The sequence below is a fragment of the Daldinia loculata genome, assembly GCF_022478755.1.
Source record: "Daldinia loculata strain CBS 113971 unplaced genomic scaffold F4817scaffold_60, whole genome shotgun sequence".
Taxonomy (NCBI): domain Eukaryota; kingdom Fungi; phylum Ascomycota; class Sordariomycetes; order Xylariales; family Hypoxylaceae; genus Daldinia; species Daldinia loculata.
This window is the reverse complement of record NW_026054914.1, coordinates 117253-141349: the sequence shown is the minus strand read 5'-3', so window position 1 is coordinate 141349 and position 24097 is coordinate 117253. Positions and strand designations below refer to the sequence as shown.

Genomic DNA, 24097 nt, shown 5'->3' with positions numbered 1-24097 from the left:
GCAGATCACTGATGCTGCTAGGCTGAGTATGTCTGCCTTCCCTTGATCAGCACGTGGAAGGCTTTCCTCGACCGGTATTCAATATTCGGTCGAGTCAAGCTTATCGACACAATATAGAGCAGCCCCCATACCAGCAGCTTCGGAATCCCGAGTAAACTGTAGAGGAATTGCGATAGTTTTACAACATGTCCGATCACGATGAAGTTGCCTCTGGCTCGGGTTATAACACCCCCGTCCCAGAGCTTGACGACCACCGCCACCAGATCTCATCCGCTCAGAAGCTTGAGCGCCCTCGCCGCGGCACTGTTGATACCCTATATGGGTCCCGCCAGCATCTGCAGCCGGCTGCTCCCTATTCGCCTTCCGATGTTCGAGTACGAGATTTCGAAGAAGCAGTACTCGACGAAGATGATGAAGGTGTATCCCCGTTGACGTCGCACAGCCGCAGGCCTACTTTTAATTCTACCAATGAACGGCAGCGTGCCGTGTCTCCCCCGAACTCGGTCAAAGCGTTTGCAGAAGCTCGTCGCCGCGAACGTGCCCTCTCCATCACAGATGTTCGCGCGCAAAAGTCTGAGGAGGGTGAGGCTCTTCAGCGGACCTGTTCCTCTACCAGCCGCAACAGCCGTGTAAGCCAACGCTCCGGCCGTAGCAGGCCTGGTACTTTTCTTGCCGACGACGGAGCAAGTTTAGCAACCAACAAAACTGCAGAGGACGATGTGTGCTTCCCCGTACAAGAAGAGCATCGCCGCGACCAGCTACATATCGATTTTGACTACCTTGAGAACTTCATCGCATCCGAAAACGCTGCACGCAAGGAAAGCTTCGACGCCCAAGAGGCCGTTCGAGTATTCCCAAATCTAAGACAGAACTTGGTAACTCCTCCTCCGCCCATGATTACTGTCGACGGCGACTTCATCAATATTCCATCCGGTTCGTCGGATGTCGACCACGAGGAAATGCCACAGGCGCCCGAGATACAAGAAGCAACGGCGAAACCGATCGATAAAGAGCACCTGGACCCTAACCGCTTCAGCTTTTTCTCTTCTGCATGGGAATCTACTATCCATGCCGCCGAATTCGGAGACCTGGTTCTTCCGGGCGAGGATTTGCGCGGTCTCTTTACTCTGCCTCGGGACGAGCCGGATGGCGTATGGTGGTTAAACGTCAACAGGCCATCCGAAGAGGAGGTCCGGGCTCTATGCAAGGCCTTCGGGGTACATCCCCTAACGATCGAGGATATCACGACTCAGGAGCCCCGCGAGAAGATCGAAATTTTCCCATCGTATTATTTTGCCTCGTTCCGGTCTTTTAACGTCGTCCAAGACGATGACGGTCCGGACTACGAGCCGTATAATATCTACGTCGTGGTCTTCCGCGAAGGTACCCTCAGTTTCAGCTTTTTGCCAAACACCCACGCCTCTCTAGTCCGAAAGAGAATCTCAAGCCTGAAGGATTACGTTTCCTTGAGCAGTGATTGGATCTGCTACGCTCTGATGTAAGTACAAGCTGTAACTCAAGATCCGCAAGCATAGAAATGCAGAGATGCTGACAGCATTTGCAGTGATAACATCGTCGATTCATTCGCTCCTGCGATCGATAGGGTGGAGTCGCTCACCATGTCCATCGAAGATTCGATCTTTGTCGCTCGGCCAACTGACAACAATCTGTTCCTACGCAAGCTCGGCAACGTCCGCAAGAATACCCTGGCTCTCATGCGAGGACTCGGTGGCAAGGCCGACATCTTGAAGGGCTTCACCAAACGCTGCAATGAAGACTACAAAGTCACACCACGGATGGATATAGGCATGTACCTTGGCGACATCCAAGATCACGTCGTCACGATGATGACCAACCTCACCCACTTCGAGAAGATCCTATCCCGCGCTCACAGCAACTACATCGCCCAGTTAACCATGGATAGTATTACGCAAGGAACGGAGACCAATGCAGGACTGAGCAAGATCACGTTTTTGGCTACTATAATCGTGCCGCTCAACGTCGTCACGGGTCTATTCGGCATGAACGTCCATGTTCCTTTCCAGAATGACGAGAACCTTACTGCCTTCCTCGTCATCTTAGGATGTCTTATCTTCTTCTGTACAACGTGTCTAATCATCGCGCGCAGGATACGGCTTATCTAGAGGATTTAGCTAAGCGCGCGATGCTAAGGCATATAACTAGCAGTAGAAGATAGACTTAAGTTCCCACCCATACTTTAACGTCATTATAGGCCGATAATACCGCAGCTCTGGGCGGGAAAATGCCTAGTTAGCAACACCATCCAAAAAGAGAAGTACATATTAGAGGACTCGACATGTTGGCTAATAGCCAACCAGTACATCCAACAGCAAAGTTATCTCAGATTTTCATTACCGCGAGGGTTGCATGCATACATCGAAATAGAGATCCATAAGATAGAAACAATATTGGCAACAGCAGAGGCTGGCTTCAGTTGCGGTCATCTAGTGTCGACAAGTCGAGAGCAAGTCGAGAACAAATCGAGAGGAACGGAGTCATTGTTGGTGTCGCAGCCTAGTGATCCACCAGGCCAATTCATCCGCGAGGCAGAGTCCCTAGGATTTGGTAAATATATGCTATGGAATAATCGATGCTCTCGCCCATGCCGTACTATAGCTTAGTTACTATTAATGCGAAGATTTTCTTAAGCTATCTGTTGTGACCTGGCTTGTGGCCACTCATTTTTCGTGCCTTTCAACAGTAAGAGACGATCTACGATAGGTCAATTCACAAGGTCCAATTCACTACCAAAGATGACACTGCCTAAATCAACCAGTTAGATTGCCGAAGAAATGAAATTTTATCAAATTAATCAATTATCTTCACTTCGTTTATATAAGCTACGATCAAAGTATCAGTTCGCATATTTTATGACGAAGACTTGTCAAGGCTACTTTACGGTTGCTTGCTGCTTAGTTCCGTCCCCTACACCATACTTCCCCTGAACTATAAATAGCTCGTATTTCAAGACTCAACTACGCTACCAGGCTATATAGCCATACTGATCAGCTCTCTTTCTTATACCGACGCGTCTGCTGCAGGCCTCTTCTTTCCAGCCGGCTTTTTGGCAACGTTTGGGGTCAATAGGTTATCTTTAAGAAGGTTATAAGAAACTTCTACAATAACCAGGAATAACACGAACAGCGGAGCCAAAATAGCAAAAATAGAGAAGCCGTACGAAACATCCATGAACCGAGGGTTTGCTTTGATTTGGTCCGTGGCAAGTGCAACTTGCATTGCCGTCAGAATCAAGGCAATAAAAACAGTAACTGTAGCTAGTGAGGTGATATTGTCCCGGACCAAGCTACCGTAATTCCGCCAACCGCGAATATATGATGTAAATAACGGCCACTGAGTGAAGCGACTAAAGAAATTCAGTCGGGAAAGACGAAGTTCTCCCCGGTGGAAGCGCGGGTGTACATCGGCTTCCTTGTATTTGGCGAGAATCTCCCTGGAAAACTTCTTCCAATCATCCCATTGGATCTCTGTGCCCTTAGCTAAACGAGGAAGAAGATGGTGTTCTTTCGCGTACGCAAAGTCGCTCTCGTAAGTAAGAAGGCAAACATACGAGTAGAGGAAACCTAGGGCGCATCTCCGTAGTGCACAGACATCTCGCCGAGTCCTCGGAGGCCAACTAATGCCGGCTTGGTTGACCTTCACGCCTCTCAAATTGTCGGGCCCATGATGATGTGGTATCTGTCGAGCACTGCCGGTATCGAGTACGGCGGAACCTTGTTGACACTTGCAATCAACCCTGCAATTGAGATATTCATTCCAAACCTCGAGACTAAGCAAGAAACGAGGCAAGGGCTTTATGAAGATTCTTCCGTCGTTCGTCCAAACGAGATGCAAATCCAGACGCTCGCAGGGAACAACTTCTCTGCCCGAGTATATTTGATAATTTAGCGGTGCTGCTGGGCGTTTACTCCCGATTGCCCAAAAGTACTTTGAGAATACTTCTAATTTTTGGAGCGAAAGCTCCATCGATAGAAACGCGGTTGGGTCATTAAGGATCTGAATTTTGCCTTTGGCATCGCGAAAACTGGCGGGGAAACCATCGATAGTTGCTTGAGGTACCAAGCTTTGAGTCTCCGCTGGCTGATCCGTTTCGGCGTGTAGTTGGAGCAAGTTGGTGGTAAACTGCCGTTGCATCTGTTAGAATATAAACGCGATAAACAAAGCTTCGTCTTACAGGTGTGTTAATAGAGAGGACCATAGTCCTGAAAAGAAAGTGATAACTCGTCTATCTATAGAATAATTACTTTGTATAAGAGCAAAGTACGAAAGGTACATCATGGGCAGTCTGTCGAGATTTACTTATACTCCGAGGAGCAGCCACAGAAACCAGATTCCCTCGCAGTGTAGGCCCTCCTATTGGTTCAAGTGCCTTATCGGAACTTTCGAAATAACGATGCAAGGCCTACTTGACAGGTCAAAAAGATATAGTAACACAGTATTTTACATAGTTGGATGCATCTATGAAAGATTATGGCTTCTGATTCGAGAGGTATTTTAAGCTACAACGAGACTAACATGACCAGAAACAAGATTCTTTCATTTTGGAAGAAGATAGGCTATTGAGTCCGGTAAACTATTAGTTCTTAAACAACAGCTATTTAAATGAATACGATATAAATGGACTATCCTCGATATTTAGGGTTGTGGAATTATCCCTTAGTCTAGTTATTTTTATTATATCGTCTTGTAGACTGGAGTGGCCAAGCTATCTGAGGCCTTACTAGATACTAGTGGAATCGCTACAGAGCACTCGTGATACCATATCGCCATGTCTCAGGAACTGTATCGTATAAGTATTTGAAAGTAGTAGATTGATTCAATAATAGAAGACCGTATAAATAGATTGATATAGCTAGCCTTGTGGTGTTAGTTAATAGCCCTGCAGTTACCCCTAACAGCAGTAGTATTGGCGATTGAGTAGAGGTCGTAACACACTGCACGTGAGTCTAAAAGGTCTTTATAGACGGAATACGAATGAAGATGAGTTAGGTAAAAGGGAATAAGAGCGTGGCGGCTGAACGTGATAGTATTTCGTATTGAAGCTAACCTTCTTCAGATCTTCACGAGTGTTTACCGTATACATGCATCAACTATGATCGTGGAGTGTCCACAATGGCTAAAAGTGAGAACGCGAGATAGGTCCCACGATGGTTGGTTAGAGGATCTGATCGAAACTCACCGTCTGCAAGGAGGTTAGCTACCTACCTAGGAATAACTTCACGTGGCGGCCCACAGAAGGAGCATCACGCTTGATGAAGATAGCAGGAATTCGCCGAGTGAAGTCGTACGACTCTAAGCAACGCCTCCTTTCAACCGATGGCGTCAAATCTAGATCTCGCCAATACGGCCTCAAAAGCGTTGGAGAAATACTCAGGATTCCAAAGCTGAAACCGGCGCGGACTCTAATGCCCTAACTAACCTAATTCTGTTTATACTTGTTATGGCCAAGCAAGAATAGAAGCGCAGCTGTGACGTTATGGCAGTTGGTTCCACGTGGACGACGCAGAATAAGCCCTAGTGTATATGCATAGATCTTAGGTAGTTAGGTAGCGGCGGAAAAGGGGGCTAGTGACGAATATTACTACAGTAGCAATAGTAGAAGAAGAAGCTATTGCAATCCTCTCAGAGCTTCGAACACGCGCAATCTTGCCCCGGGGGGAGCAATAGCATGGCACGATCTCGTCGGACCCGGGCCGGATGCGACGCTTCAGTCGCATCCGAGATTCGAGAAGGACAACGTCAAGTCCCAAGGTCCCGGATTAGGAAGCTACCTAGCACACGCCGCTCGGCCACAGCAATCTAGAATGCTACGAGTGGTTCTACGAAGGATCGCGTCCCGCTTATTTAGTTGCTTCCTATTGGACGAGGCGAGTCAGCGCTGCTAAAGCCTTGCGAATGTTCAGGCGAGTTGGAGTATTCAGCTAGCGACTCTCTCTCTTTCTCTTCCCCCTTGCCTCGTTTCCGGTGGGGTTCTTTGATTAAAATCACGGTGACATCGAAGCCATGTGGCCATGCGCGCAAATGGGCTGGATAAGCCATTGTAAGCGCGTGTGCGGCGCTGTTATTCAGGTGTGTTAATACACGACCCAAAAATGCTCTAAATTGCCTCTTAAATTTTTCTTTTTTTCTCTTGTTTATCTTCCTCGTCTTTTTCTTACTCCGCATCACAACGATCGCCTTCATTCTTTCGGTGATCGATTTGGTGATCGATAAGAAGGAAGCAGTTTGTTTTTTTGTGGTACTCAATATGAAGGTCCCTTCATTGCTTCTCGTCGCAGCGGCGACAGGCTCATTTGGTGCTGCTATAAAGACCCGGGAGGAATCCTTCTCTGAGCAGTTGTTGGATACCCTTGGATCATTCTCTTCGTCAGACCCCATCATTTCTGAGTTGAGCGCAGCGATTCGAAATTCCAGCTTGATATTAGATCAAGCCTCCAGTCAAAATAATGCCATCAGCGTTCGAACGTCCTCTTTCCAGGCGCAAACCGCGTGCCAATTGCTTCGCTGTATCCTACCAGACTCTTATACCGATATTAGGACAAACCAAACTGCCTACGTCACTCTCCTAGAAAAGAATTGGTCAGTCGGGTGTGGTACCGAAAAACCGTGTGATCCGTTATGCTAAATGTATTGTTTAGGTCGAGCAATTGTGACCTCGCCGCGGCTTGTTTCATAACCCCGGAACATCCCGTCCAGGTAGCTATCGCGCTGCAAGTGATCAGCAGGGTCCAGTCCAAATTCGCAGTCAGGTCTGGTGGTCACAACCCCAACCCAGGCTTTGCGGGTATTGGCCAGGAGGGTGTCACGATCGACACACAACGTTTCTCGAACTTGAGCTTGAGTGCAGATAAGTCGTATGCTACTGTAGGTGCTGGCCTTCGCTTTGGACCTGTTCAGGAGTATCTTGACTCGAAAGGCGTTGCGGTAGTGTCTGGTCGCAACAAGTATGTAGGCGTATCTGGACTCCTCCTCGGTGGTGGTCACCCCATCATCAACTCTCTTACGGGGCTTGCAGCGGACAATATCAAGAGCATGGAAGTACGTATAAACTCACTAAGTGACTATATATAGGGCTATATGTACTAACGAACATCTTTAGGTCGTGCTTTCGGATTTCAGGGTTGTTACCGCAAGCAGAACCGAGAACTCGGATCTATTCCGTGCCTTAAAAGGGGGTGGGAACAATTTCGGTAAGACAACTTGTTCGATTCGGCATGGCATTACGAGATCAAAACTAATATATTATTTAAGGCATTGTCACAAAGTTTGAGCTGTACACTACGATGCCGCGAAACCTCTGGTACCGCAATGCAATCTACGCTGCTTCCGACGCGCAAGCAGTTTTCAAGGCACTGGCAGAGGTGCAGAAGAATATGGAAGGAGACTCCAAAGCTGGTATCCAGATGACGTGCTCACCTGCCGGCTTCACTGTCGCATTCGTCTACGGCGAGCCTACGAACGACCCTGCTGTATTCGCGCCGTTTAGCAAATTGGTACCGACGTCTGAGAGGACTCCTCCCACGAACGGTACGACCTTGGAATTCATTGAGCTCCAAAGTCCGCCGCAGCCCGAGGCCAGTCGCGACACCGTCGGTGTTACCACGACCCTTGACGCAGACATGTATCTCGATTTCTACAACCAATACCTCACTATAAATGCGGCCAACAACGGCACTTCCGCCGCGTTCCTCCTTGTTATCCAGACCTTGGGTGCGGCCGCTGCTCGGGTTGGCGACTGCAACGGCGGAAACGTTTTGGGTTCGTCTAAAAGGGCTCTAACCCTTTGGAACCCCATCTCGACGTGGACGAACCCGGCAGACGACAAGCAAGTCCACAGCGTTGTTACACAAATAGGGAACTACATTAAGAGCCGGTCGCAAGCCAAGAATCTATACGACCCGCTCATCTTCGCCAACATCGCTGCATATGATCAAAATGTGCTCGCGAGCTACGGTTCGCAGAACTTGAACTTCCTGCGAGGCGTGAGCCAGAAGTACGACCGCTACGGCACGTTCCAAAGACTACAAAATGGTGGATTCCTGGTTTCTAGATCATAGAGGAAATGGCCGGTAATACATGACTGTATACATATCAATTTTGTATAAATTTTAATTTTAATTGCCTAGGGGCACCGAGCTCCTAGATCGTCGATGTAATTTTAGCTGTGAATGCATCTAGATTACGGCACCCCCTACCTCGGGGATAACGGCTATTGCTAAGGTACTACACTATTTAATGCACATGTAGGCGGCGCGAACTGTTGGTGGTGTGCATTTTCTTGGCGTTGTTCAACCTCGCCGAACCTCACCGATATGGTCGATTAACTAACCTCGCCGACCTCGCCGAGGCAAACGGTACGACAAACCTTGCCGAGCAACAAATTCTTACCGAAATAAGAAAGAAGAGAAAAAAAATTATAGTACACCTATAGTGGTAGCTAGACCAGCCTCGGTACCTTACAGCGTGCCGTGCCGCCTCTAGTTTAGAGCTCTCTCGAGTGCCGCCGCTTATTCTGGTGAACACTCCGAGCAGGACCCCCTATCCTACTTAATAGCTTGAAGAGGCAGGACATCGACAGCCTCTATCTATCGGCGGACCGACCAAATGCGAGAGCCGCACGGAACCCTGGCTTCTCCATAATGTAAAGCTTTCTGTTAGCTATAGTCGGGAGCTATGATTGCTCAATAACGTCTAATTATAGGTCCTCAACACGCACGTAAGGTAGTATTCCAGCACGCCCAATTCCTTTTTTTTTTTTCCCTAGCACGGTTAAGCACCGTTACTCTGTAGACTGCTACACTGCATTGCTCTATTATTCTATGTTGTAGATCTCCTACGTGTATTAACGGGTTGACTTGATATGTATACCTAGTCCTAGTATATCGCCCGCCTAAGAATAATTTCTCTGGGCGTCTGTTTCGCTCCTCGCTCTTTCGACTTGTATACCACCTTTTTCCTTCCTCCCCGTCGAGAGCTATCCACGATGGCTGCGTCTCGGGATAGAACTAGTGCCGACGCTGACGCGACTAGCGCTAGGTCGTCTCTTCCGCCCGCGTCGCTGTCGGGGTCGCTGAATGAAAAGGCGGATTTGAAAGAGGCTGTTATTGCTACGAATGACGATGCTGTTAATACGCCAGAGGCGGTGTATCCGGAGGGGTGGAAGCTATGGATCGTCTATGTCGCGACGCTGCTGACTATGTTTCTTGTGGGTAGATATCCTTGGCTGGATAGTGCTTGGCTGGATTGCTAACCGCGTCTATTCTATAGGTACCGCTTGACATGGTATGCGATTGACCTCATTTAGTGTTCCTATCCGCGAAGTCTTATCCTAACAATTACTTCTAGACCATAGTAGCAACCGCCATCCCCAAGATCACGGAAGAATTCCAGAGTCTAGACCAAGTTGGATGGTATGGCTCGGCGTTCTTCCTAACTTTGGCAGCCTTCCAGGCGCCATGGGGAACGATCTACAAATACTTCCCGCTCAAAATCGCTTATGCTGTCTCCGTTTTCATATTCGAATTTGGAAGTCTGATTTGCGGTGTTTCGAGGAACAGCCAAATGCTCATCGCGGGCCGTGTGATCACCGGCTGCGGAGGCGCAGGTATTACTATCGGTACCTATGTTATCATTGCTCATCTTGTCCCGGCCGCAAAAGCACCGGCTTTTATCGGCGGTATAGGTGCTGCTTTTAGCATTGCGAGTGTAGCTGGTCCGTTGGTTGGGGGAGCCTTTACTGGAGAAGTTACATGGCGGTGGTGGTACGTCTGTCCTTGCTTACTTGTGATTAACTGTGATACTTACTGCTATATAGTTTCTACGTCAACTTACCTATTGGTGGCGCCGCATCCATTATCTTCTTCGCTCTATTCCCGAAGCCAAGTATGCCACCTGCGCCAGCAACTCTGAGGGAGAAGCTCTTAGGTTTGGATCCTTTGGGAACGATCCTTGCGGTTACGTCTATTATATGCTACTTCCTCGCTCTCGAATGGGGTGGCGTGTCGAAAGCATGGAACAGCGCGGACGTGATCGGGACGCTCATCGGCTGGATTCTTCTTGCTATTGCTTTTGGTGTGGTGCAATGGTTCCTAAAAGAGCGAGCATCGATCGTCCCCCGAATCCTCGCGCAAAGACACGTATGGGGTGGCGCGGCTTTCATGTTCTTGTAAGTGTCATCGAGATGCGTACTCCTTCAATTTTAACTAACAAGTGAAAATTAGACTGAGCTGCGCCAACTTCATGATGATTTACAACCTTCCGCTTTACTTCCAATCTGTAAAGGGCTCTAGTCCGACTTTGAGTGGTATTCAAGTCCTGCCACTCATTGTTTCTGCCTGTAAGTTCTTCCAGGCCCTCTTTTCGACACTTACTAACATCACATAATAGCCGTGACCGTTATTGTCAGCGGTGTTCTCTTTACGAAATTCCCCTTCTATCAACTTTACCTCCTTATTGGTGCCAGCCTAACCGCGATTGGTGCCGGACTACTTTACACCCTCGAAGTAGACTCGTACGCAGGAGCATACCTCGGATATCAGTTCGTAGTCGGTATCGGCAATGGCGCGTGCCAGCAGATCCCTCTTACGGTCGTACAGGCCTTTTCTAAGCCTGAAGACTTAGCAACGTCAATGTCCACCCTTCTTTGTGAGTCAAGCCCTCATCCCGGTCTCAGTCTCTCTACGAGCATGAGATGCACCCGCAGCCTGCTTCATATACATATTGCTAGTCGCATAAAGAAAAAGCGCTAACCATCTTACCTTCGTCAACAGTCTTCCAGCTACTATCAGGTGCCATGTCCGTAGCTGCGGCCCAATCCCTCTTTATAAACCGCTTACTCTCCGCCGCTTCCATTCGTGTCCCAGACGCCGACCGCGCAACCATCATCGCAACCGGAGCTACTGATCTCCAACGCGTGTTTCCTGGCGACCAACTATTGGGCATACGCGAAAGCTATTTGGATGGATTGCACGCTGCGTGGGCTATGGCTATTGCGTTTGCGGGTGCTGCTTTATTGACCGGGTTGACGCTAGGATTCAAGAGGATTGAGAGGCCTCAGGGAGGAGAGCCGACGAAGGACGCCGAGGAGGGCCAGGGGACTGAAGTAAAGGCTGAGGAAAATGGGACGTTGGGTAATGGTGAGAAAGCGTAAAGAGTTTAGAGAGACGTGAATACGAATTGAAAGACGAGCGGATTTTGAAATTGGAAACGGTATGATTCAATTTACTTCAAAAATCAAGTTTAGATCTCCTCGGGTTCACGGATGTGTCTTCTTGAAATTTAGACAATCTAGAGAACGTACGGGATCAGTCACATCCGGGGCCTGTTTATGGCGTTCATTGGGATGTAAAGCTGTCGGTAGGTTGTATGATCGGAGGCCGCGTAACTTGACTTCAAGCGTGGGTTTCGGGATCTTAGCTATAAGATGGTGGGTCTTTTCGGAGATATCCCGTTTCTATACGTTGTTCATTCACGAACCGAGGCCGAATTCCTGGCGGATCGGGGCCGATTTTAGCTAAAGGGATATGATGATCGTCCGGCACCAATCCTAGATTATATATAAGTTCTCCGGACTCTATGCCTGGTTCAAGAATTAAGTATTCGCCATTGGAATGTAGCCAATCGCCTTCCAAACAAGGTAGCATTAACCCCCCAAAGCTACTTATAATATTCGTAGGATGCCCATTTCTATATATTTCCTCGTTCTTGTTCTTCTTTGATACCCTCCTTCTTGGGGTAACACTATAGCAACACTATCCGCTATCTACTATACAACATGCCTGCAAAAATCGAACCCCGCTTCGCTTCTCCTGTTCATGACTCCAACTCCTTGACCCCCTCTTCGGATTTCACCGTAGTGGCGGTTTCGCGCTCGCGACCGGCTACCCACGATATCCACTCTCAGCCAACGCTCACAGCTATCGTTCGGTCTCCTTCAACGACACCCTTGGTACTCACTCCCGAGGGAGGTATCGAGGGACACAAGTCTGCCGTTCACGATGCGCAGGTGTACGCATTCTTCGCCCATCATTATGATTACTGGACGTCACGTCTGAACATCGAGCGGTCTGAATGGAATTGGGCTTTTTGGGGAGAGAACTTGACCTTGAAAGCGCCAGATGGGATTGATGAGTGGAGCATCAACTTGGGAGATCGGTGGGTATTTTCGTCCCCTGATGATGACGTGAACGGTGAGCACCAAGGAGTTGAGAATAAAGGGGTTATTCTCGAGGTTGTAGGGGGGCGAAGTCCGTGTTCGCGGCTCGCGTGGCGATGCGGACAGCCGGGTAGTTGGCTAGCCGAGGTCGCTAAGTCCGGCTTCTGCGGTGTCTACCTGAAAGTCGTGCGCGGAGGTTCTATCGCGCCCGGTGCCACAGCGAAAATCATCCCGACTGATCAAGAATACACGGTTCCGGCCGGCAGCATTGCCCAGTGCGTGTTCTCACCGCTCGGAGATCCTGCTACTCGTACGTTGGCAGAGCGTATCCTGCGTGTGCCCAACTTGCAAAAGATGAACAGACAGGTCATCGCTCGTAAGCTAGGGATGATCGAGGATAATGAAGCAGCAGGGAAGAACCGATGGGCTGGATGGCGGTCGCTAAAGGTCGTCAAAGTGGTTGATGAGTCTGCAAATATCAAGTCTTTCTATCTGAATGCTGTTGATGACAAGCCCTTGGCATCCTATCTCCCGGGACAATTTCTCACTGTAAAATTGCCCTCTGGTGACATCCGCCGCTGGTCCATTTCTTCCTGGTCGCCCTCCTCCTCTACCTCAGTCCCGCCATCTTACCGTATCACGGTTAAGAAAGGGCCGGCTGCCTCTCGTTATCTTCACTCCAATGTCCTAACTGGGGACACGATATTAGCACGCTCACCGTCTGGATCGTTTGTCCCTGACTTAAGCCGGGAGTTCCCCCCTCGCAAGATATACATCAGCGCTGGAATAGGCATGACTCCGATCCTCAGCATGCTCCAAGCTCATTTTTCTCACCCGGCTTTGAAAAAAACACCCGCGATCCTTATCCACGTCGCCCGGAATGGCGAGCAAAATACCTCCCATTTTAGATCGGAACTCCCATCATTCAGCTTATTCCGCATGATCACATTTTATACCTCTCCAATTACTGGTGTAGACGTCCAGGGTAGAGACTTCGACTATACAGGGCGACCTACGTTCGAATTCTTTACCACGTTGTTAAGCCCATCGTATTTTATCGATCCACTAGGAATCACTGCCATTGAACTGCCAGGAAACGTCTCCAACGCGTATATTTGCGGCCCACCAGACTTTGTAGATACCACACGGGACTACCTTGGACGCTGCAAAGTACCACCGCCAGCTATACGTTACGAAACTTTCTCGTCAAATTCGGATTTCAAACTTGACGATTTATCAGTTTCGGCGGCGGACGGGACAGACCTACCAGAGGAGTCAATCGTCCGGTTTCGAACGAAAGAGGCCAAATGGAAGAAAGCTGAAGCTCTCTCACTCCTTGAACTTCTCGAGAGAGATGGTGGAGGTGAACAACCAGAATCGGCGTGTCGGGAGGGCGATTGCGGGACTTGCGAGGTAAGGATCTTAAAGGGGGAAGCTCGAGTTTCGAAGAACGCTGGGAAAGAGGCAAAAGAAGCAAGTGGAAAGGCCGGGACTATGATTAGGTCGTGTTGCTCCTTTCCAGCAAGCAAGCTACTAGAGTTGGAATTTTGAAATACTACATCATATTTTATCATCATGGGGGCCGCAGGATATAACGTGATACACTAGATGCCTTTGAAATGGCCAGAATTACACAGATGAATAGCCAACAGCCTATACCAGACCCGACTCTTTCAAAATTACCCTTTCATTCAACTCAACCTCCTTCGTAGACTACCTCGTCAAAGAGTCACACTTCAGCAAAAGATCCGGATGATGGATCCACATCTCATCATCCCACGGCCAATCCATATTCTCCTCCTCCCCATCACCACCAATTTTCTTCTCCTTTTCTTGCCTCCCTACCTTAACATCCAACGAAATATTCCAAGTCTCCAAGATCTCAACAACCACGCTCCTCAGGACCAACTCCGCGACGTACTTCCCCAGACAGGTCCGTGGACCAAACCCAAACCGCCAATAACGATACCGCAAGTCGCGTCCGCCCTTCTGCCGCTCAAGCCACCGTTGCGGTCGGAACCGCTCCCGGTCCTCGCCCCAGAACGGGTCCCGGATGTTGAGCGCGTACGAATCGACGACGAAGTTAGTGCCTGCGGGGACTTCGTAGCCGTCGAGGACGCGCGGCGTCGGGCATGCCTGTGGTGTGGAGAACGCGGCGAGCGGGCGCAGGCGTGCGGACTCTAGGATAGACGCGCCTAGGAGAGTGGGTGTTGTCGTCCATGATGAAAGGAGATAAGCATTGCGTGTCGCTGGGTCTGAGGAATGTGCGAGGATCTCGCTGCGCAGCGCTTTCTGTACAGTTGGATGGGTCGCTAGGAACACGAGGGTCCATGACATACCGCCCATAGTCACGTCAATGTTTGCGAACATCATCTCGTCGAGAGTCTGCAGGAGTTCCTCGCGTGACATAGTCCCTTTCTCGACGGCTTCGTACATCCCGATGATAGGGGCTGCGTCGGATCCCTTGGTGTTGAGAGCGTGCGCGTACGCCCTATCATTCCAGTCTGCCCAGCGCTCTTTGAAATGGCGAAGCGCGCGTATTGCTGGGAGTGGGAGGAATCGCGAGATAGGGAATCTTGTGATTCCCCCGCTAATCACGTTCTTGAATAAATCCTCTCTATTTGGGATCAAATCCCTAAGCTCTCGCTCTAGCATCGCATCCAGCGGCCCATACACAACCCTTGCGACGAAGAGGAACGGGAGTAATTTTAAATCACGCACGGGATGTAGTTTTCCTTGCTCCCTAAGCGTCTTGTTCTCTGCGCCCAAGGTGCGCATGTACGACTTGGTGAAATCCTGTACATCAGCAACATATGCGCTCGTTGAACGGTGTAGGAACGGCGTCTCGACCCCGGTCTTAACGGCGATCCAGGATGAGCCGCTGATGAGACCAAGGCAAGATCCCAGAAGACGTTCCATAAGGTAACCACTGTCATTTGCGTGGGCCTTGATGTGTGTGTGAGAATCACGGAATACAAGCTCTACATGAGAGGGCTTGGTTAGAACGCTTACGAGATATGTTAGCAATCTGCTTGGTATTCATATTGGTAGCGGCATTGAGTTATGAAGATGAGACTAGGGGGAGAATTAGGATACTCACACTTCCCCCTTCATCCCTGACCATAGGCGATAAAGACTCCCATGCTCACTCTCCCACTTGGCGCTGTTCGCACGTCCATTCAGAAACTTCTCGACGTTTCCTTGGCCATTAGGAAAGACATATGGAAGTGATGGCAAATCAGAACCATTCTTCACATGTTTGATTTGGTAGCGGTTAGATAAGATTGTCTAGGAGTTGGCTGTTAGTTGAATAAGCGGACGACTAGGTTTAGAAGTACTCACGTTAATTACACTGGAAAGCAAGGACTTAAGACATGTCTGTATTATTTGGCTTCGTAGTATGAAGACCAGGCCGACGGCTGCAGCGAGAATTGCGATAGGAAAGGGAACGTTGGCAGGAATGTAACCCTGTGAAGAGGACATCGTACCAATTTGTACGGAGCACTCCGCAGCTAATTACTACGATAGAAATTCCAAGTCTCTGGAGTAAGGGATTACAAGCACTAACTAGAAATCAACGAAGAGGCCCCTTGGGCTATGATAAAAGAAACTACAAGTCAAGCCAAGTCTGCAGATTACCCACAGCTGAAATCCTCTACGAGTATGGTACAACAGATCCCGTCTTAGTGCCGGGAACCATATCTAGGGGCTGACTCCTCCGAGCCTTGACCCATGACGCTAACCACCGTACTGCGTGTGGATATATTTTAGCAAAAGTTCCCTCTACTGACGCTAGCTCTCACATCTCGCGATTATAAGGAGATGGAATATCTAGCAATAGATAACGGCAATGGGGTCTCTAAAAGGGAACCGACGTATAAGCTATCCTGTGTTACACATCATCACTGTACAACCCCCGCACTGTGTGAAGCGAACGTTACGGCATACGGAGTCCGGGCCGAGCGTCAGTCGGCCGCCGATCCGGGAGCCGAACTCTCGGGAACTAAATAAAGACGCACTACGCCGAAGCTACACTACTGAGATTTACGCACAGACTTAGACATGACTCGTAGTTAGACTTACCCGTAAATAGTACTAACTAAGCTGCGTAAAGCCGGATATCAAAGAATTTGGTAGGTCGTCGTTAGTACCTAGCGAATTAAGGGAGGAAGACGCTCTATATGCGGAACGCGCTAGTTGACGGCCCTACTGGATTTAATGTCTTGTCTTGCCTTACAGAGAATGTAGGTAGGCACGTAGGGTCCCGTCCCCATGCGATCGGCAAGCTAAGCATTGTAAAATTGCGAGGACCCGAGATACTATGTATATGCAGGACACGATTCTAGCAGCTACTATTTATAGTAGACTGTTTCTGCGTAGTAGTCGACAAGGATGAAAAATAAGCATAATCTTACGTGCCGATTTACGGTACGTTATCGTGACTCGTTACCTAATTTACATCTCTGGTGCCCATGCTAGCTACCCATACAAACAAGTTTTGATTTACATACATGGCAATCGCTCTCATAGCGCGAGACGCCGCGCCGAACTCCATTTCTGCTTCATCTGATACATCAACGTCTTCGTCCTGACCTGCAAGTCTTCAAGCAGAAGATCGTGCGTCCGCTTGGAGACGTTATTCCAATCCGGCTGTAGCAGTGTCTGCTTGATCAGCTTGGATACTTGGAGAACCGTTGACAATTCCTTTCCTACAACGTGCATCTGTAAAGCTTGCTGGACCTCGCGGTCGACTTGGTAGGCGCCAAGGTGCAGTGAGAGGTCTCCGGATGATCCGGTACTTGCGAGGCCGCAGATTATGGACGGCATGCACTGCTCGAAGAAGGTAATCACCTGCGTGAGGCAGACTAATATGAGAATCATATGCGTAGAGGATAGCGGGTCTGCTAAAGGCAATGCGCGGAGAGCCTCAGTGACGCGTGGAAGGAGTTGTGAGCTCTGATGAAGCACTTCATCGAGCGGCATGGGTGATTTGTGTGGTCTGCGGGAGAGCTCTTCAAGCTGCGTCGTCCAGTAGTTGACGTCACCCCCAGAAGAATGCGGTGTACCGGGCGTTTGTCCGGAACCAGGGCCCTGGTAGCTTGATGTCGTTGTTGAGGAAGAAGTTCCAAAGAGTTGTGTTGTATGAAGCTGTTGTTGTTGCTGTTGCTGCTGCTGTTGTTGTCGAGATGGTGAAGCTCGAGGAGATTGGGGGCTAATGAGCCGAGGAAATGTTAAATCTAAAGGAGTTCCGATAACTTCAAAATGATTATCATCGATATCTGAAAAGTCTATATCCTCGAAATTCGAAATGAGCGGGTCAAAACCGGGGCTTTGAAGATCGTCCCCGATATTATCAAGTAACATGGATGTTGCCGAGTGTTTTCGTTGCTGCTGACCGGTGGGTTCGTCTGAGATACTCATGGAATCACTTGCTGGTCGATTATGATGATGGAGGCTATAGTTTCTTTCTACTGACGAACCGGGGAACTGTAGCCCGTTCTGCTCGATCTGCTGCTCAGCGTCGCCAACCCCGCTAGATAGGCTGTTAGACGAATTCCAGTCGTGTGGTTGCTGCTGCTGATGATGACTACCACCAGGGCTGGTGATATACGAGCCCATGGCTTTGGCAACGCTTGACTTGCGTCTCCTGTTTGCTCTATCTACTGGTGTGCGGCCCATGTTCGACTGGCTGTAGTGGCATGTTTTGCTGCCACGCTCACAGCGCTGGCAACCAGAGAGCTCGCCGGTGCAGCGAACCTATAGCAAGTTGTTAGTAACTAATTTTTATTTAACATTTATTAAGCAACGTCTCATCATCCTCCACTCACTCACCTTTGAGAGATGGCAGTTATCGCAAGCTAGACGCTTTTTGCGATCAGTGCTTGGCGACGCACTCGACGCATTGACCGTACGACCACCAATTAGTGTCGTCATCGTGAACCACGTTGCAGCGAGATGTGAAGAAGAGGCTGGCCGTTTTTCCTGCTGCTAAGTAAAGCGATTGGACTTCGACAAGACCCTCAGGCGTATTGTCAAGCTAGACGTCGTGCAGGTATTCTTCCCCGTACATATTCTTTCAAGAATCCAGGAACCACAGATTCATAGATTTAAGATTTATCATCTCGTCGACAGGGGCATAATTAGTCTAGTGACGCCAAAATGCAAGCCTAGGTAGGCTCTCTCGCTCATCTGCGGGGCCAACAAGGTATCGTCTAGATTCCTTTACTTTTACCTGCTAGCTGATGTACGACAACGTTGGCTTGGCGTTCCGGAGTACTGCGCATATGTAGTATCTAATAAGACAAACGGGGGCGCAGCAGGGAAGAGTGTGGTATGGTGGATCAGCTCGCTGACAAGAGATGCGCGCGATGTGACGAGTAACGAGTAACGACGAGGACGTTTGTTCAATAAACGAATCAGCATACCCTTGCTGCTTTGTTACCTCGCTATGAGTTTGGCTGTACACTAATGAGTTAGCCTCCGGGAGATGCTATATTTAAAATCCTTCGACGGCCGCTCCACAATAGCTTCGGTAACACTGCCTATTAACATAAGACCTGAACAGTGTTGGATGGTTCGTATAATTCCAAATCTACCAATTACCTAAGCGTATCACAAAATATAACCCATAGCCTTTACAAATAATAATATTGTTGGTACGTTTTTTGCACTATTGCCAACATATTATACCGACTCCCAACCTTTACGTTGCTATCGAAATCGTAGCGTACTTACAGGAGCAGCACTCCATTTCCGAAACGTAGTATTTACGGACCCCAAGGTGGAAACGACTTTCTGTTCATGGGTCTGCTACGAAAGTCCAACACTTGCAAGGCTAATCAGGTACATGCCTACTCAGGTAGGTAGGTGGATAATAATATTAGGTACATAGTCATCGCTAGGCTCCAATTCTGGACAAGCCTTTTTTTTGCTTTCAAGGATTAGCAGCCTGTTTGAGCTCTTCCACCCACTTCTCAGCCTCCTGTGCCAAATCCGGATCATACAGCCAACGTAACTCTCCACCCTCACCACGGGTGAGCGACTGGTCACTCCAGATAGCGCCCGGAGGCAGCTTAGCTCGCTCTGATTCCGGTAGACGTTTCGCGTTCATCTGGTTAGTTAGGTCGAGGACTTTCTTAACTCGCGCTTGGCGATAGGTTTGCCATTGCGCGGCAGCCTTGTCTAGCGGCACCTCGGGCGAGAGCTTCGAGAGCAGAGTGGCCAGTGCTCTCACATCCTCGAAAGCTTGGTTGGCACCCTGACCGGCAGTTGGCGGGATTGCGTGCGCTGCGTCTCCAACTAGGATAATTCTCTTGGACTCAGATAGCCACGATGCTAGGGGCGGTATACCGTGGAAGGCCCAAAATCCCATCCGGTCCACTGGCGTCGCCTCCAGTGCTGACTGTACGATATCCGGCCAGTCAGACTTATTCTCTTGAAGCATGTCATACAGCTTTTGCTTGTCCTTCCTCAGCGCTTCCCAACCTGCGGCGTCCAGCGCGGGAAATCGCCTCTGCGAGCCAATGAAAAGCTCTGACCCGTCCGGCTTTTGGGGGACTAGCAGAAACGCGCCCGGCTTGGCCAGGACGGTCGCGGGTAGGCTGTAGCCTTCAGGGATACGAAGCTGAGATCTTTGCACAACGCTGTTGATGCCCATGAAACCGGCGTACATAGGCTTCACCTCAGGTAGGAAAGTCCCACGCACAGTCGAATGGATTCCGTCAGCTCCGATTACGAGAGGAGCGGATGCGACGCGTCCGTCCGCAAACGTAAACTCGACCTTGTCAGGGCCATCGGATGTGATGGCAGTCAATTTACTATCGAAGTGAATCGGGATGTTGCGCTCCCGCACCATGGCCCTCATCTCATCTAGAAGTTCTTTACGCATGATACGGATGGCATGGTAGCCGTATAGCTCCTCAGAGCCAAAGTAGTACACATCAGTAGTCTGGTCCTGGCCATCCTTGAAGGTGAGGATGTCAAATTGTAGCGAGTTATCGCGAACACGTTTGTAGACACCAACGCTATCGAGGACCCGCAGGGCGTTGGGCGATAGCATAATACCACCCCCTTGGTCGAAATCCGCGGAGCGGGCCTCGTAGACCGTAGAGGGGATATTCAGATCGTGCAGCGCCAGAGCGAGGGTTAGGCCCTACGAGTAGGGGGCATCAGCAAAAGCCACAATCACAAAGGGTCAGAAGACGGCGCGACAAGACGGCGTGGATCGACGCTAATCGACTCGAAAGACCCAGGGGCAGACGCCAGACTACTTACGGCAAGACCTCCGCCAATAATGGCCACTTCGGCAGGGGGGGCAGTGAGAACCATGGTGAGAAGACGACGTGGGTAGGGTAGGAAAAACACAAATCCTAGCTACGGATGACGAAAAGTGCGGAAATAAACTTGGTGGATTTTAGAGGATTCGGTAGTATATACTCAACAAATGAAATGTGAGATGGTTCATTGTTCGATCAAAAGGAGAAGAAGTGAAGAAGAGAGCAGGAGATATCCTTATTATCCTCATCGCTACTCCGCCTTACGGATGACCGCGCCGAACGGTCGTCTTTCAACCTCGCCGAGCTCTTCTATTCGCTAACCTCGCCGATCTTGTTTGCCTATAGGACAAGCGGGGGACTGAGAGGGGGCGGATTGGGATGGGGTTACAGAGGGGGGAGGGGTGGGGAGAACAGCTATCGTACGGCCCCTACGGCATATTACACAACAGCCTGATTACCTGAGAGATTCAAGCTAGCTATGTAGGAAGCCGTCTTGGACCTCTAGCGATTGGCTGCCGAAGTCGATTTGTTACTAGCGCAATGCAATAGAGCCGGGGGCGTTGGGGGCGTTGGGGGCGAGTAACACAGCAACAATTTAAGACGAGGCTCGACCTACGAATATGCACGTAACGCAACCGTTTTGTATACATGCATCTAAAGAGGTAGTCTTTGAAGTTACCTCTATAAAATACCTCTGCGTTACGAATGATAACCAGTAAAGATAAAGAAAGGGGAGAAAAGGGGGGTCAGAGTCCCGGGGGGTTGATTAAGCTTATTTAAAGTTTAGCATGATTTAGCTTAAATACCTACCTAGGCAAGTATCTATGTATGTACGTGTTTAGGTACGTGTTGCAGATGAAGGTTAGTCAATTATTTTACCGGTAAATCTAACGGCACGTGTGACGAAGCAGTAAGCCAACAAGCTTGGCAGCAGATAGAGAGTACGGTTGACCAGACAAGCCACTGTGCCAAAATGAAAAAAATAATCGCACACTAAACTAAAGTTGGTAAGAGGTCACTTGCCACAATTTAGAAAATATTAAATGTATACTTCTAAGCCTTATTACGGTTTATTGTAATAGAGATATTGATTTAACCAATATAATGTAAGAGATTGGCCAATTAAATTAAAGGATTTAATTGTTAATTTAATTTTCAACTACCACATTTACACATTCAAATAACTTTACAATTCTAGCAAGTATAACATTACAATTGGTATCATTTTATAGCCTCAATTAAAGCGAAAATAATTATCTAAGTTGCATGCTTATACGATGTATTGTTGTTAAGATAGGTATTTAAAGTCTTTTGAAAACAGTCGTCTCAAAGGGTATCACGTGTACGTACAGGTCTCTGGGATGATAGGCACCTAGCCTCAAATCTAATCAAATAGCCTTATATAATACAGCCTCCTGATTGGCCAGCCAGCCTCATACATATACATATATCAGAGATCATTCAAAAAGACCTCGTTTTCAGCCTTTTTGCCTCGGAATGACTGCATGCGACCGTATAGTCTTTAACCAATATATGCAACCAAGTAAAAGAAATATGTAAGGATAGATAGCCATTGCATCGTCATTTGAATTGAATTGAATTGAATTGAACATAAGGCTGTAATATGGTGTAAGGATAAGGATAAGGATAAGGATAAGGATAAGGATAAGGATAAGGATAAGGATAAGGATAAGGATAAGGATAAGGATAAGGATAAGGATATTGCCAGACGGGCGGTGTAAGATTTAGCCAATAGAAGGGCGCGCATCTTAAAAAGAGTAGGAAGCCGCCCCGTACCTAAGTACCTATATTATCCCAGAGACCTGTACGTACACGTGATACCCTTTAAGACGACTGTTTTCAAAAGACTTTAAATATCTTAAAAATAACATATTGTATAAGCATGCAACCTGAATCATTATTTTCGCATTAATTAAAGCTATTAAACAATATTAATTATAATGTTATAATTGTTAAAATTGTAAAGTTATTTAAATGTGTAATTAAATCTTTTGATTTAATAAAAGATTACCTTTTTAAAGCATATTATATATAACGTTATAATGTATATATTTAAAAAAGATAATCCTTTTTCCCTATACGAAAGTGTAAAATACCGTAATAATTCGAGCTAATTGCGCTAACCTGTGGCTGACTACCCTTTTAAGCTAAGCTCACAGATTTTTTTCATTTTGGCACAGTGGCCTGTCTGGTCAACCGTAGAGAGCGATAGAGTCCCGCTTTTATGAGGCTGAACGAAAGGACCGATTGGTGATCCTTCTCCAACTTAAGCGGCCTAAAGTGGCGTATACATAGTGTACACTAGGACCAACAACTACTTAAGTACCTAAAGTAGCGAATGTTACCATAAGAGTAATACGTACTTGATCTGCAGTCTGCGGGGTTTCAAGAACTACATGTAGCCATAATCCAATTTTCCAAAAAGGTGCTTCGCCTCAATCCTGCATTATCTTTGTACCTAGAATGCGAAGCAGCTCCGTAGGAATCATGGAGTCCTTCAATTGCAACAATGTAATAAATTGACAAAAAAAATAACTAATTGAGATATATCCGTGGGAAATGTTCTAATCAATTGGTAAGCAAACAATGAAAAAAAGACTTATAATAATTACAATAAAACAATACGGGAGTTTAATATCCTCAGGTGTTGCGAGGCTACCAATCAGAATAATTCATGACCCTCCACCCTCCACCCTCCACAGTCTGAGCGTTATGCTTCGCATAGTACAACCGTTACTTGCAGGCCCTGGGTAGTACTGTAGTGTACGGATTCGTACACAGATTCAAGATTCATTTTCACCACATGTGCGGAAAACCACGTGGTGATATCATACCCGGAATTCGTCCGTCACCCCAGTCCCTTGCCGCGTGACCTGCCCAACTTAGCCCCGCCAAGATCTACAATTGCTTCAACCTTTTCCTTGTACAGAACGCGGTCCGACGAGGAATACAGCGGGGGGACCAAAAACCAACAAAAACCGTTACGTCCGTCTACGAGTATAACGCAAGTTGAAAGAATGTAACGGAAAATAAGAACATTGCAGGAACCTTGTAAACCGAATTCCGGATTTGAAGAGAGTGATTACTAGACCTTCCTGTCTATTTACAAAAAGAAAGTCTTCAGCTTTGGTTTTGCGGTTACACAAGGTACGCTAAATGATGAATAAGACGAGGAAAAAAAGAAGAAAATCTCACTTATATCATATCTCACATACAAACAAAAAGCAGACTCTAAGAGCAGCGATAACAATTCATCATAGTACCTACAGCGCTCATCTCATGTATCACCTTTAACTCCAGAAATCCTTCAGCAAGCCAGTGTATCAATCGAGCCACTCACATGTTCCTGTTACACCCACATAGGGAAGCTGTGAAAAACGTGGTAAGGGTTCAATTGCTCCCAACCCCCGGCTCAATCGCACGCTGCTTCGGCAATGCTACGTTAGGTATGTTGTAAAGTGCGGAAGCGAGATACTACTTAAACCCCTTACGCTAATAAGTCGAATACCTACTACGTAGGGCACAGCCTTGCCTCATGACGAAAGTCCAACTTTCAGCGGTTAACTAGTTAATTCTATTAATAGTATTGAACTAACGAACTAACCTA

The 24097-nt window shown here is 48.1% G+C and overlaps 8 protein-coding genes across 8 annotated transcripts; 4 read left to right on the top strand and 4 right to left on the bottom strand.

Annotated features, from left to right (window-relative positions):
* Positions 1–185: 185 nt before the first annotated feature.
* On the top strand, positions 186–2144 carry F4817DRAFT_361248 (cora-domain-containing protein; the record flags this gene model as incomplete). The annotated part of the gene is made up of 2 exons (XM_049306381.1): positions 186–1498; positions 1565–2144. 2 exons carry the CDS (start codon positions 186–188, stop codon positions 2142–2144), a joined length of 1893 nt encoding a protein of 630 aa, XP_049155538.1.
* Positions 2145–2840: 696 nt separating this feature from the next.
* Positions 2841–4310, bottom strand: F4817DRAFT_348697 (uncharacterized protein). Its single transcript, XM_049304726.1, has 2 exons — positions 4214–4310; positions 2841–4161 (listed from the first exon to the last, which is right to left on the bottom strand). The coding sequence occupies exons 1-2, from the start codon at positions 4235–4237 to the stop codon at positions 3040–3042; spliced, it is 1146 nt and encodes a 381-aa protein (XP_049155537.1). The 5' UTR covers positions 4238–4310; the 3' UTR covers positions 2841–3039.
* A 1795-nt stretch (positions 4311–6105) lies between these two features.
* F4817DRAFT_244393 (FAD-binding domain-containing protein) lies at positions 6106–8660 on the top strand. The gene is made up of 4 exons (XM_049299081.1): positions 6106–6618; positions 6678–7077; positions 7139–7229; positions 7291–8660. Exons 1-4 carry the CDS (start codon positions 6287–6289, stop codon positions 8094–8096), a joined length of 1629 nt encoding a protein of 542 aa, XP_049155536.1. The 5' UTR covers positions 6106–6286; the 3' UTR covers positions 8097–8660.
* F4817DRAFT_244269 (putative MFS transporter) lies at positions 8560–11624 on the top strand. The gene is made up of 7 exons (XM_049299078.1): positions 8560–9244; positions 9307–9321; positions 9385–9800; positions 9854–10204; positions 10260–10375; positions 10426–10683; positions 10809–11624. The coding sequence occupies exons 1-7, from the start codon at positions 9023–9025 to the stop codon at positions 11186–11188; spliced, it is 1758 nt and encodes a 585-aa protein (XP_049155535.1). The 5' UTR covers positions 8560–9022; the 3' UTR covers positions 11189–11624.
* A 1-nt stretch (position 11625) lies between these two features.
* F4817DRAFT_244270 (PK beta-barrel-protein domain-containing protein-like protein) lies at positions 11626–13825 on the top strand. The gene has a single exon (XM_049299079.1). The coding sequence runs from the start codon at positions 11813–11815 to the stop codon at positions 13742–13744; it is 1932 nt and encodes a 643-aa protein (XP_049155534.1). The 5' UTR covers positions 11626–11812; the 3' UTR covers positions 13745–13825.
* On the bottom strand, positions 13826–15762 carry F4817DRAFT_244333 (putative cytochrome P450 oxidoreductase GliC-like protein). The gene is made up of 3 exons (XM_049299080.1): positions 15536–15762; positions 15294–15481; positions 13826–15200 (listed from the first exon to the last, which is right to left on the bottom strand). The coding sequence occupies exons 1-3, from the start codon at positions 15674–15676 to the stop codon at positions 13907–13909; spliced, it is 1623 nt and encodes a 540-aa protein (XP_049155533.1). The 5' UTR covers positions 15677–15762; the 3' UTR covers positions 13826–13906.
* Positions 15763–16653: 891 nt separating this feature from the next.
* Positions 16654–18277, bottom strand: F4817DRAFT_244263 (uncharacterized protein). Its single transcript, XM_049299077.1, has 2 exons — positions 18026–18277; positions 16654–17950 (listed from the first exon to the last, which is right to left on the bottom strand). The coding sequence occupies exons 1-2, from the start codon at positions 18125–18127 to the stop codon at positions 16718–16720; spliced, it is 1335 nt and encodes a 444-aa protein (XP_049155532.1). The 5' UTR covers positions 18128–18277; the 3' UTR covers positions 16654–16717.
* A 396-nt stretch (positions 18278–18673) lies between these two features.
* Positions 18674–20860, bottom strand: F4817DRAFT_348687 (kynurenine 3-monooxygenase). The gene is made up of 2 exons (XM_049304725.1): positions 20468–20860; positions 18674–20345 (listed from the first exon to the last, which is right to left on the bottom strand). Exons 1-2 carry the CDS (start codon positions 20519–20521, stop codon positions 19128–19130), a joined length of 1272 nt encoding a protein of 423 aa, XP_049155531.1. The 5' UTR covers positions 20522–20860; the 3' UTR covers positions 18674–19127.
* Between the last annotated feature and the right edge of the window lie 3237 nt (positions 20861–24097).